General features: G+C 30.6%; 3 protein-coding genes across 5 annotated transcripts; 2 read left to right on the forward strand and 1 right to left on the reverse strand.

Moving 5' to 3' along the window:
- Window positions 1-586: 586 nt before the first annotated feature.
- Window positions 587-8,368, forward strand: Dcr-2 (Endoribonuclease Dcr-2). 3 transcript variants are annotated; one of them, XM_076364811.1, is made up of 26 exons: window positions 587-793; window positions 866-1,025; window positions 1,126-1,303; window positions 1,405-1,644; window positions 1,737-2,028; window positions 2,127-2,203; window positions 2,267-2,370; window positions 2,520-2,658; window positions 2,807-2,937; window positions 3,032-3,272; window positions 3,345-3,605; window positions 3,730-3,999; window positions 4,118-4,294; window positions 4,354-4,558; window positions 4,637-4,958; window positions 5,032-5,387; window positions 5,476-5,624; window positions 6,060-6,167; window positions 6,249-6,548; window positions 6,631-6,846; window positions 6,973-7,170; window positions 7,294-7,375; window positions 7,460-7,680; window positions 7,754-7,925; window positions 7,996-8,071; window positions 8,159-8,368. In XM_076364811.1, the coding sequence occupies exons 2-26, from the start codon at window positions 868-870 to the stop codon at window positions 8,316-8,318; spliced, it is 4,833 nt and encodes a 1,610-aa protein (XP_076220926.1). In that variant the 5' UTR covers window positions 587-793; window positions 866-867; the 3' UTR covers window positions 8,319-8,368. The 3 variants fall into 3 exon arrangements, 2 of the variants coding, with proteins under 2 accessions (XP_076220926.1, XP_076220925.1); XM_076364810.1 differs by lacking the exon at window positions 587-793 and having other exon boundaries at window positions 847-1,025; XR_012998051.1 differs by lacking the exons at window positions 587-793; window positions 7,460-7,680; window positions 7,754-7,925; window positions 7,996-8,071; window positions 8,159-8,368 and having other exon boundaries at window positions 847-1,025; window positions 7,070-7,170.
- Mfap1 (Microfibril-associated protein 1) lies at window positions 8,363-10,638 on the reverse strand. Its single transcript, XM_031983572.2, has 4 exons — window positions 10,068-10,638; window positions 9,247-9,923; window positions 9,008-9,177; window positions 8,363-8,798 (listed from the first exon to the last, which is right to left on the reverse strand). The coding sequence occupies exons 1-4, from the start codon at window positions 10,162-10,164 to the stop codon at window positions 8,363-8,365; spliced, it is 1,380 nt and encodes a 459-aa protein (XP_031839432.1). The 5' UTR covers window positions 10,165-10,638.
- Window positions 10,639-10,803: 165 nt separating this feature from the next.
- Fkbp39 (FK506-binding protein 39kD) lies at window positions 10,804-13,804 on the forward strand. The gene is made up of 4 exons (XM_076364833.1): window positions 10,804-11,013; window positions 11,184-11,273; window positions 11,680-12,622; window positions 12,722-13,804. The coding sequence occupies exons 1-4, from the start codon at window positions 11,004-11,006 to the stop codon at window positions 12,801-12,803; spliced, it is 1,125 nt and encodes a 374-aa protein (XP_076220948.1). The 5' UTR covers window positions 10,804-11,003; the 3' UTR covers window positions 12,804-13,804.
- Window positions 13,805-13,971: the final 167 nt, after the last annotated feature.

Raw genomic sequence — 13,971 nt, forward strand, 5'->3', positions numbered from 1 at the left:
TAGAGCACTAAGGTACTCTGCTCGCGACGCGTGAAATAAATCTAATACTTTTAATTTGTAACCGTTACGGTTTCATGCGCATGTGCTGAGAGAAAGCGCGGGACCCAGCGAAACACACACTATTTTCGTAAAAGCGAACGCGTCAACAAATAACAATGTATCGAATTCGCCAAAGTGAAGACCGAATGTAACACGTGCAAGCGAACGTGTCAATCTTTTGAAGAGAATTTATGGCCCCTTACAATGTATCGAATTTGCCGAAGTGAGAACCAAAGGTGATTCTAGCTAAAAATAATAATTCAGATGTGGTCTGTAACAAAGAAATCTTTAGAAGTTACGGGTGAAACCGTCTTCTCTTCTCTGGTTTCCAACTTCCTCTCAGCTCGGCAGTCCAAATCAGTGTTTTACGATAATATACTCTGTCTATAATGTTCTCGCTAAATTGTTCGTATTTCCCTCTTAAATTATGAACGTTGGTAACGGGACGCCATCTTCATACGGCATTGCCACCATAGCGTTAAAATTGTACTTATAAAGTAATGAATGAAATTGCATACTTACTATAGGAAACTTTTACAGGGACGAATTCCTGTTGGAACTTTTCTCTCTTAATATATTTGTTTAATCCATGCTATGTCATCAATTAACCGTTTGGGATTTCCTTAGTTCAGTATTAGATCGCGAGTCGGAGGAAATTCATTTCAAATACGAGCGTTATAAAAGTATAATTTTTATCAACTATTTCATCTGTATATTTTATTTTCATTTTACTTATACCTGTTATTTTAAATTTGTACGTATCATTTGTATATTAATGTGTAATTTTTTATAATTCTTGTAATAATTATGAATATTTTTATCAAAGTAATGATGGATGACGAAAACGACTTTAGACCAAGAGCTTATCAACTTGATTTATACGAAGTTGCAGCTAAACAAAATACAATCATTTATTTACCAACAGGTAGTGGAAAAACTTTTATAGCTGTTATGCTTATCAAAAAACTAAGTGCTGATATACGAAAGTATGTATTCAACAATTATTATTATCATTGTATATTTATTTAATATGCTTTTTAATTGAATAGCATATAATTTGATATAATAATGTCCATTTTATATTAGACCGTACAATGAAGGTGGAAAACACACTGTATTCCTTGTAAACACTGTACCTTTAGTTTTGCAACAAGCAGAATATATTGCAAGACTAACTGGATTATCATGTACAGGAATTAGTGGTGATATGGGCGTTGATTTTTGGAAAGAAAACCAATGGAATGAGCAATTAAAAAATCATCACGTATTATATTTTATTTTACCTTATTTTATTTATATATTACTTAATAATTCATTATATTCTGCATTATTTAATAAACAATAAAACAACATTTCTTATTGTAGGTTTTAGTAATGACATGTCAAATTTTATTAAATGGTCTTAATCATGGATTTATGTTTTTAAATAAAATAAATTTATTAATATTAGACGAATGTCACAGGGCAGTGAATAATCACCCAATGAGACTAATTATGAAGTTATTTGAATTTTGCCCTGAAGAGGAACAACCAAAAGTGTTGGGTTTAACTGCTACATTATTAAATGCTAATACAATGTGTAATAATATAGACACGATTGTTCGGGTAAATTGTATTGATTTTAGTAAAACAACAGTGTTTTCATTACTGTAGACTTAAGTAGGATAAATTTTTATATGAATTAATGCAATTTACAGTCTTTGGAAATAACGCTTCATGCAAAAATAGCTACAGTAAATTCTGAGTTGCAACTTCAAAATTATTATGCAGCTCCAAGAGAATCTTTTTGTCGATTCGATAATTATATTGTTCCTCAGGTTGGAACAATTATTAATAATAGAATTGCTGAAATAAACGACTGTTTAGATTGTATATTGTTAAAAAATTCCTTAACACATCAGGACTCAAGCATACAATTTAGACCAAAATCCATTACTAAAAAATTGATTAATATATTGGAAGACATTAAAGAACAGTTTGCCCATGCAGGTATAGTCATATTTTATTGAAAAAAAATTTATACCTATTGTATGATCTGTGCAACATATATTCCACATATATTTTATTAAATTTCATTTATATTACAGGATTGTATGGAGCAAGTAAAGCTATTTTACTTCATATGATACAATTAGAATGTTTAAAAAAATATAATAGTGGTGTGGTATGTAAAATATTAGAAGACATAAATAGATTTTGATCTGTTAATTGTAAATTATGTTATTAGGATGCAGCATATATTTTTGAATATCTTATATCAGAATTAACAATCTTTCGAAAGTTACTGGATGATGAAATGAAAGATGATTCAGACACAATAAAAATTATGAAGTTAGTTTGCTTTTTCTAAATTTTTGTATTATTAACTTTTCTACAGTTCGAATGTAATAGCTACTGTAATATTTTAAAAATCATTTTCAATTTGTGAAAATGACATTCCATAATTTAAAAAATAATAATAAACTGTAATGTTGTTATAGATATTCATCAGATCAAGTTCAGAATCTTTTTAAAATATTATTGGACTTCCATGAAAACAAGTCTACCGAATGCGAATTTTGTTGTATTATTTTTGTACAGCGACGGTTTACAGCGCAAGTATTGTATCATATATTAAAGGTAACATTAGCTTTTTCTTCTAATTTAACCATAGAACTCCTAAATTTCTGATGTACGATGTCTTTCATAGTCCCATCTTAGAAATTCTAGGGTTAAGTAAAATTATTTAAGTATTTTAAGGAAAATTACTTAAGTTTTGTCATTATAGAATTTATCTGCGCATAACAAGAAATTTCATTTTCTAAAACCTGATTTTATGATGGGTTTTTCGTGTGACCCTTACAAATGCAGCAGGGAAACTTCATGTATTTCCAAATGGAATAAAGAAGTTTTACACAGGTGATTTTATTCATTTGATATATCAAATACAGTAAAAAATATATGTTAGTTCTCATATTGTGTTACGTTAATGGACGTTTTTTTTTTCTTTTAGATTTAAAAATGGTTTTACAAATTGTCTTATTGCAACAGACGTTATCGATGAAGGTATTGACATACCAACTTGTACATTGGTTATCAGGTATAATTTACCAATGGATATTAGATCTTACATACAAAGCAAAGGTAGAGCACGACACAGTGCTAGTCAATATACATTCTTGTTATCAAACTCTGATAAGAATTATGTAAAACGGTTTGAAAGTTATAAAATGGTAGAATCACATTTAAAGAAGGTACTTTATCCATTCTTATTTGTTTTTGTTATATTCGTTTATATTTTAAATTATTCATATTTTCTTATGTAGCTATTAGTGGGTCAAACTGAATATCGTAAGGAATTAACAAATGATGATATGAAGAATATGTTATATGTACATGAAATAGAACCATATATTGTCACGAGCAGTGATGGAACAAAGTGTTCTATAACAGAGAATACAGCAATTAGTTTAATAAACATGTATTGTCTTCAATTATTGAAATCTAAATTTGCATATCTAAGCCCCACTTGGATATTGTATAAAATTGAAGAGCGTAATAAACAGAATAAAACTAATTTATATCAGGTATTAAAGAATGTAATAACAATTCTGTTTTTCTCAATTATTCTTTCCTACATACATATACATAGCAAATAATTGAAATTTTTGTTCACACTGTATTTATAATATTCATTATAATGTTTCCCAGGTTTCACTTAAATTACCAATTCTATCTCCTCTAAAGACTACTGTATTTGGAAATGTGATGTCTTCCATTAATTCTGCAAAAAGATCTGTTGCAATGAAAATGTGTATAGAATTACATAAAATTGGCGAATTGACTGATAGTTTAATACCACGTACTTTTCAAAGTGTCGTAGAAAGTACAGATTATTTATTTCCAAATTGGGAAGTAGAGGATAAATCAGATGCAGGTATAATTGGAACATATAAAAAGAAACGACATCATGAGCTACAGGTGAGGTGATATATAAATTAATTACATTTCCTTTGAAGTGTAGATGTGGAAATTATATTTCTTTTTATAATTTATTTACTATTTGCCATGTATGCATATTGTTATATATTATTTACAGTTTCCATCAGCTTTATATGGTGCGTATCCTTTACCATCCAAACCTGTGTACCTTCATTTACTTCGTGCTAAACCTATGTACCCAGCACCGCATTATGATAATCGGCGTTTGGTATTTTACAATTTATTATCTAACAAGGCAGGATTTGGAATATTGTCTTCGAAAGAAATGCCACAGGTAAAACTAGAAATCATTATATAATAATGAAATCCGGTAACTAATATTTTGTTACATAGATACCATCTTTTCCAATTTTTATGAATGTCGGTGAATTACAAGTTGATGTTGAAGTAAATTATGCAAAGATGAATTTATCTGCAACAGAAATTGGTAATATAAAAATCTTTCATAGCTTGATATTTAGTCAAGTTGTACCAGTCATCAAACCATTTATGATATTTGACAATTATAATCTTGACAATTGTTTCTTAATTGCACCAGGTAAATTTGTAGTAACGTAAATATGGAAAGATAACTTTATTTTATGTAAATCAAATGTAATTATTTATTATTTTCCAGTTAACGAAAAGTGGGAAATAGATTGGGATATTATACAAGAACATCAACAGATACAGCATATACCACCGCCAGTACCTTTTCAGTTTGAGCATAATGATTATGATTTAGCATTAGTTGTGCCAAATTATAGAGCTGCTGCGGAAGTATATATAATTACACAGATTTGCGAGGAGCTTACACCAAATTCATGTTTTCCATCGGAGAATTTCTTCTCATACGTTCATTATTATAAACAAAAGCATGGTTTAACGGTACATAATTTAACCCAACCAATGTTAGAAGCGAAAATGGTATCAAAAAAGATTAATTGTATAAAACCTAGGTAATGTACAAATTTCTGTTGAAAAATTTAAACAGACTTAGATTTGCAACTAATTTTTGTTTATTACAAACAGGAGTATGCAATCCGAATCGAAGTATCGTAAACGTATGGAGATGAATGAGGATCTGAAAGAACATTTAGTTCCAGAATTCTGCACCATTGTTAAATTTCCAGCTTTATACTGGCTTAAAGCAACAATGTTACCATCTATATTACATAGAATTTCGCAGCTTTTAATTGCAGAAGATTTACGACGTCTCGTATCCGAGGAGGCTAATTTAGTAGTCGAATATAACGTTAATCATTGGCCTCCACTAGAAATAAGAGAAGAAGAAATCGATATTCTTGAACCACCCAAAAAAGTGATTTGTAACGAAGATGTTGAAAATTTACAATCAGAGCCTGTATTGAGTGGCCCAGAAATAGATGGTGCATGTTTTAGTTATTAAACATAATTTACTTTTTTAATATAACATATATGTTTTTTGCATTAAATTAAATTTATGTTTTGTTACAGTATTAAATACAGATGCATATCATTATCCATGGACAAAAGATGAAGAACCACCAGAGTTGTTCAGAAAAATTGAAGACATTAGAATGATTGATATTGAGCATTATTGTCAATTTATGACTAGCGGTTGCGATGAAGATGTTTATACAACGGTAAGCATTGGGTTATTTATAACTCTCAAGTACAAAATATATAGTACATAATATATATATATATATTATGTCCCCAAATGCTTTGTTCATATTGTGAGCGGTTCTTGCAGCATTATTTCCGAGTTTGAATTCGAAGGTATACAAAGTAAAACGAAAAATATAATATTATTATCGCTCGCTAATCGCTCAAAATGGGAAAAGTCACTCTCTCCGTATTTCAGTTTTTCTATTAAAGGCAATGAATTCCGAACATTTCGCGCAACAACGGTTGTATGTTTATGTCGATGGTTTTTCAGATGGCGACGTGGCCTTCTGAGTTCACTGCCCCTGGATCACCTATCTCGTCTCATCTACTCGTTACTCGAATTATTTCCCTGCTGGTACAATAGTTTTGATGAACAATTTTTATTTTAAAGATTAATTTTATTTTTACAGAACATAAGAAAATTCACGTTTATGGATAGACCATCGGTTCCAGTACGGGAATTAAAAATATTATCAGTTGAGAATTCAGGTGGTCCCAGTCCAGTACAGATTACATATGTAAGTCTAGTTAACATATTTTCCTTTTTATTTACAAACGTACCACATTGTAATATTTTACGACACCGTGATTCATTGTAGGCACTTACGAGTAAACTTGGGAATGATGCATTCGATTTGGAACGATTGGAAACTTTAGGAGATTCATGTTTGAAATTTGTTGTATCGTTGTTTTTGTATACTTTTTTTCCAAATTATAATGAAGGTCCGTTAACGGCACTGAAAGGAAAACTAATCGGCAACCGTAATCTTTATTATTGTGGAAAGAAGAAGTGTATTCCTGGACGCATGAAAGTAGATGATTTTGTACCTCTCAGTAATTTCATTCCTCCCGCTTATTCAGCATTTAGACAGCTTCAGAAAATCTTACTAGATACGGAGGTTTGTTAATTTGTTAATGTTTCACCATATAATTTGATTACAGTCGTTCTGATGTATAATGCTATGAAATATTCTGTTCAAGGTATCACCAAATGTTTTATATGAAATTGAAATCCCTGAAAAGGAAAAATTTTCTGGATGTCTGAGTAAAAGTACTGAAACCGCAATAAAATCCAAGGTTTTAAATTGGGACGTTGCTGAAACACAAACTGGTATGGAACTTTATCTTGGCATACAAATTGTTGCTGATAAAACAGTAGCCGACTGTGTAGAAGCATTGATAGGTGTTTATCTTTCAGTAAGTACAAAAAGTATATACAATACTACTTCTTTTGTTCAAAATGTTTCAGTAATAAATTGTATATATGGTAAATCATTCTACTCGTAATACTTACAATTATTCAGTATACATATTTTTTAATAGAGTATGGGTATTAAAAGTACTGTTAATCTATTAACGTGGTTTGAAATCTTACCAAAGGATATTGATATTAATGCCCTATTATTTACTGTGCCCAAAGATCCTGAAATTTCTGAAGATGTAGATTACTTGATTCCCTGGGCCTCTAATATAGAACAAAAACTTGGGTACAAATTTGAAAATAGGGCCTTTTTATTACAGGTATTTTGAGACATTAATATAATTTTAGGTGTACATGTTATCGAATTATTTTCAATTAAAGATCAAAGAAATATGTTTTTAATATTTTACAATAATCTTAATTACACGATGCAAATATTTTAGGCTTTTACACATCCTTCGTACTCGGCAAATTCTATAACCGAATGTTATCAAAGACTTGAATTTCTCGGTGACGCTGTTATTGGTAAGAAATCATTTAAGAAAGTAGAATGTTTAACGGAATTTATGTAAACCTAGGTATTTACGAATAAATGTTTTCGTGTTTTAGATTTTCTAATTACATCTTACATCTATGAATATTGTGGGAACTTGAGTCCTGGTGTTTTAACAGATTTAAGATCTGCACTTGTTAACAATATTACATTTGCATGTTTGAGTGTACGATACGGTTTGCATACTGCGTTATTGGCTTATTCGCCACAATTGAACGATGCTATAAACCGGTTTGTTAAATTTCAAGAAGAAAGAGGTCATGTTGTAAACGATGAGGTGCTTTATCATAGTGAGAGCTACTGAGTATGTGCAGTATGAAGTACATATTTATTGGAATTGATTTTTACAGCTCCTATGGATTTTAATGGAAGAAAAAGAATGCAATATGGTTGAATATGTAGATGTTCCTAAAGTTTTAGGGGACATATTTGAATCTACAATAGGTGCCATATATATGGATTCAGGAAAAAATTTGAAGAAAGTTTGGGAAATCATTTTTTCCCTTATGCATACAGAAATTGGTAAACTTTTTAAATAAAAATTCTATAATGTGATTATATATTAATCTAAATATTATTACTTTGTTTTAAGATGAATTTAGTAAAAACATTCCTAAACAACCGATTCGTGTATTATATGAACATCAAGGTGCAAGACCGCAATTCTTGTAAGTGTGTTCCTTATTTTTCGATATAGAACAACACAGGAAAAATCAACATATGCAATCAATTATAGCGCAAATTATTTTTTTCAGGAATGCAGTTCCCGTTGAAGGCACGAGTTCCATTATGGTATCATTAGAAGTATTCATTGCTGGAAAGATAAAGCGCTTCCATGGATTTGGTTCAAATAAAAAACTAGCTAAATGTGCGGCTGCAAAACTAGCTTTAAAACATCTGTTACGAAAAAACTAAGTTATAATAATTTATAAATATAATTTTCTTTATATGTTGTTTAACTAGTTTTCACTTTTTCGCTTTTTTAATGACGGCCGATCGAATATTTGCTTCATTCCTGCTGCTTGATTATTATGAAATTTGAGATTTTGCGCTGTTTCTGAGATCCATGGTGAATCGAACTGAGTAGTGTCTTGATCAACTAAGTGCGTATACTTTGTTCTACCGCTACGTCCAAAGTTCTTCACTTGCATAACTTTTGGTAAAATTGTTTTGTCGAAATGATCTTCTAGCGTTGCACCAGAGAAATCGCGTTTAAATATATTATCTTCTTTATCCAAGTAGAATGCTCCACGGTGATAATACTTCTGCAAAAACTTGTATTTTCCTTTAGCTGCTTTGTTAGTAATAACCTTTGGATTCAGGCGAGCCTCTTGCCTCCGCTCTTCTTCTGTCATATTCCGTATGCGTTCTATTTCAAGACGTTCTTTTTCGAGTCTGAAAATAAAAATTATCGTGTTAAGGAAAACTCCATTTAGCCAAATTTAATGGAAAACATATTGGGCTAACTATTTTATTCCAATGATTCATGTAAAATTCTAGCGTCCTTAGATCTTAGCATTCTTATAGGAATTATTAAAGACATTAGTGCAGTAATGATACTAGTCACAAGAAAATATTATATTATTAATTTTAATTATACGTACTGTTCCCTTTCTTCCCGATCACGTTTAATTCTTTTCAGCTCTCTTAACTTCCATGCTTCGTATTCTACTTCATCATTTTCATCATCTGTACAAACATCTTCTAATTTTCCTTCTTGGTCGTTATTACCTTTACCGACTTGTGTCTCTTTCCTTATTGCTTCCTCTACCATCTGTACAATAATAAATAAAATTAAAAAATCTATAAAGAATTATTTTATTATTTAAATGTTTAAATTTACTCTTAATGTCTGCCTTTTCCTTTCTTCTGCCATTTTCTTAGCCTCGATTTCTGCTTGTTTTTGTTTCATCGCTTCTTTTTCTTTTTCCATTACTGTAATTCTATCCTTCTTACGTACAAAAACTGGCTTCAATCTTGGTCCAGTTTCTTCTTCTGAATCTGTGTATTCTTCATATTCTGAACTCTCGTCTGAACTATCTCCTGATCTTTCATCCTCTTCCCCATGAATTAGTTCTTCCTCATTTTCTTTTTTAGATAAAACTCGCTGTTTCAATGCTTCGCGTCTCCTTTCTATTTCAGAATCAGATAACTCTTCATCTTCCGATGAATCGGAACTTTCCAGCTTGATTCTTTCACGAGTTCTTTCAGGTTCAACTTCAATCAATTCTGGTTCATAAATGTGTCTATGTCTCTCTGTACGAATTTCTGTGTTAGATTCTTTTTGTCTTTCCAAACGTGTTAATCTTCTTATGCGTGGGTCATCCTCATCTCGTATCCTAACTTGTGACTGTACAGGAGTATCCATAGAAATTTCATTATCCTCGTAATGTTTGTGAGCTCGCCTTTCCAGGAAATCTTCATCTTCAGATTCTTCCTCTGAACTTGCAGCTGGTGCATAGTCCGGACGTTTTCCGGAGACATAACGATGTACTTTTACTTTTTTCATAGAAAGCTCCCCTGTAGTTAAATAATATTTTACATATGGTTAGAAAACACTTTTATAAACTACTTCATTAACCCAATGAAAACTACATGTCAGTGTTTGATTAGTATTTAATAGAAATATGTGATTTAAAAAATTTATAATATTTCAATACTAACCTTTATCATTTTTTACGGGTACAGCACCTGCAGTACTTTGAATTCCCATAGGTGCAGGTGCTAAGGAATTATTTGTAACAAAATAATCCATCATCATTTTAATGGCTTTTAAAACAACTTATAGGGAAACTACAAAATATTATTTGTAGTATATTCCAACTAAAACACAGATCACTGATGATCATAAACTATGTAAACTTTAGTCACCAAACAGACGCTATAATTTGTGGATCGGTGTTTGTTTATATTCATATTTTTCAGTCACTTCGTCATGTTTTCCATATTTGTTTTTAGAGATATAAAAAAGGGAAAAGAAATATAAATAATATTTAAATTTACGTGTTCTGCGTCTATAACGTGATTCGTCAATACGGTTACCACATAATCAATAAAAACTATAAACAAAACACCCTAGCAAAACATTCCTCTTGCCATGTAACGTCACGCTGGCATTCTCACAAAGCTCAGAGTACTATTTAAATCAAAGCTGCTAAATCGGTGACCGTGGCCACTCTAGTAACACTCCCCTCATGAAAAGTTATCGTCTCCATACTTATATATTTATCTATTTGTATTGAACACTAAATAGAACTGTTCACATACAGTCTCAAGCTGCTCCTTGACTAGAGACAGTGGGGGAAGTTTTGAGTTACTAGCGCGAGGGGAGTAAGTTAGACACTTCTGGTATAGATATACACTATCTAGAGAAAAATAATTCATGATGGAAATCGACTTTTAGGCGGCGATATTGTACAGAGGATAGAGAGTTTCTAGTTGTTCGTTGCGAGTTGGCGCGAGATATCGAGGAAGACTGATTTGTGTCGTTCGTTGCACAGAATCTCGTGCATATATATTCTTGTTTTACGTGCTTTAAGATTTTAATTGTTAATATTTTAATTTAATTTGAACGAAGATTAAATAATTATATTAGCCAAAATGTTTTGGGGTAAGTGGAAAAGACATTCTGAACAAGAATTATTAGTTATCAAAAATTTGCCGGCAAAGAACTGTTTCAGGATGGCGTCGCCATGTGGTCATGAAAACCAATAATGCCTTTTAAAAATACTTTGAACATTATCGTACAAACAATTTATTAAGTTTGTAATTTTCTTTCAGGTTTAATAATGGAACCGAATAAACGGTACACACAAGTCGTTGAAAAATCATTCCACGTGTCGATGGCGAGTTTAGACCTCACCACGGCCGGTAATACTTACGTTATCCTTTAAAATCTTTGACCTAACATTTTCATATTTTTCTTTTACTACTTTGTATCTGACTAATAATATACATTATATTTCATTTAACTTAACAATTATAATATTTTTTACATAATATATTTCTATAAAACATAAATATAGCAGAACAAAAAAAACAACATGTTTAAAGACGTTTTTGTCCATAATGTCTATGAATGATGATTGCTGCTTTTATTTTTGTTTTACATGTACATTTAATTTAATTTAACTTAACTTAACTTAACTTAACTTAACTTAACTTAACTTAACTTAACTTAACTTAACTTAACTTAACTTAACTTAACTTAACTTAACTTAACTTAACTTAACTTAACTTAACTTATTTATTGTAAATAACATTTTATATATTGCAGATGATAATTTGGTGCAAGTAATGTTATGCTATGACAATAGGAACTACCTGCTTTGCAGTTTAAAAAAGGGTACAACATGGCAGGTACCTCTTGATTTGAATTTTCAAGAAGGGACTAAAATAGCATTCACATGTAATGGTCATGGACATGTACATTTAACTGGTTATGTGATACTTGACGAGGATATGGATTTAGATAAATTGGAAGAGGAAGAAGAGGAAGAAGAAATAAAACAATTGCCTGATAAAAAGTCAAAGAGGAAATCCGTAGAGTCACCGAAGAATGAAAAGAGTGTCAAACGTCCTAAACAAGAGATAGAAGCAGAATCATCGGAAGACGAAGAAATCGACTTGGATGATAGTGACTCTGATGATTCAGATGAAGACGCTGATGAATCATTATTAATGGAAGAGGTAGAGGAAGATAGTGATGTAGAGGAAGATGATAACGAAGAGGAAGAAGAACAAAAAAAAGTGAAGTCTCATCAAAAAGATAAAAAGAATAAGCAGCAGCAGCAGCAACAGCAACAGCAACAACAAAAGAAAAAGGAAGATACAAATAAATTAGTAAATGGTAAAGATGTGAAACAAGATCAGCAAACTAAACAAAAAAAAAACAAAGGAAAACAACAACAACAACAACAACAACAACAACAATTAAATGAACAAAATGCTCAAAGTAATCAAAAGAAAAGGTTAATAGAAGGAGGAGTACAAGTAGAAGAATTAAAAATAGGTAGTGGATTACCAGCAAAAACTGGGAAATTTGTATCTGTATACTATGTTGGTCGATTGAAGAATGGAAAGAAGTTTGACTCAACAACGCAAGGAGAAGGTTTCAAATTTAGATTAGGAAAGGGTGAAGTGATTAAAGGTTGGGACGTTGGTATTGCAGGCATGAAAATTGGAGGAAAACGACGTATCACAATACCACCAGCTATGGCGTATGTACTTCTTTTTGTTTTATACATTAAAAATTATTTACCAGAATGTAATTTTTATATTTCATATACATAAGTTCTCATAAACAATGTATGTTATAGGTATGGTGCAAGGGGATCACCACCAGTTATTCCAGGCAACAGTACACTTGTATTTGAAGTTGAACTTAGGAATGTCCATTAATAATTACATGTATTTTATTGACTCGAGTATTGTTAAGCAATCTATAATGTATTTTGAAACAATGAAGAAGGCATCTCTTTTCTATTGTCCATCTTCAGGATATCACTCGTATAATATATTTTGTACTATGTAATATCATTTAGATTCTTATAGTTTAAATGTGATGTATGAATGTAAGTGAACATAGCGTATTGGATTTTTGATTATGAGTATCCATAAAATTTCCGGAAACTAATCCTAATTAAATGTTGATCTAATAAATAGCGTTTACAAATAAAATTGTCTACATTGAGACAAGCCTTGACCTAATCATACGATACAATAGTTCAAATAAAAATAAATTTTCAATATGTGTTATTGTGCATTGCCCATTAGAATGATACAATGGAATTGAGTGCATATTGCTAAACAATGTCATTACAATCTTATTGTAGATACATAAAATTATGAGATATTAAAAGTCTTAAATGAATATTTCACTCTATGTACGCTACATGTAACTTTTTTATTTATTAATCATGTTTCATGTTGTACATTAACTCACATAAACAGTAACAATTAATTTAGATAAATCATGATACATGTATATAATTTGACAACAAAAGATACTAATTCAATATTAATATCAATCGAACTATATAAAGTATGTACAAAAGGCAATTAATACTATAACACAAATGTAACTGATATTATTGCATAAGTTAGATTTACACATATAGTTTATAAAATAATAAATGCATATTGCGTATTAATCCATCTTAACTATGTTCAATCAGTCTTTTTATTACATTGACCCTTCTTCCAAGATAATGTACACACACCATTTGTGCACTCTTTTACTAACTGGGGAGGTTGTTCTTCAGAGGATGTATCTTTTCCTTTATTTCTGCTTTGCCACCACTCTAACAATATTGGTTGAATCAAAAATCTCCATATCACAAGTAATATGGGAATAGCCACGCATGGTACGCATACCATTTTAAAGTTATTCGGTATGAAATCTGAAAGAAATATGTCATTAGTCTATGCATTGTTATAAAGCATTGAGCTACAAATATTTATATATTTTTTTAACATTAGTGACGAATAAAACTATATTTAATTTTTATTTGTTTATACTTTTTAGTATACACAAACATTTCGAAACTCACCTTAAATTAGATGAATG

Source organism: Nomia melanderi, chromosome 2 (assembly GCF_051020985.1).
Source record: "Nomia melanderi isolate GNS246 chromosome 2, iyNomMela1, whole genome shotgun sequence".
NCBI lineage: Eukaryota > Metazoa > Arthropoda > Insecta > Hymenoptera > Halictidae > Nomia > Nomia melanderi.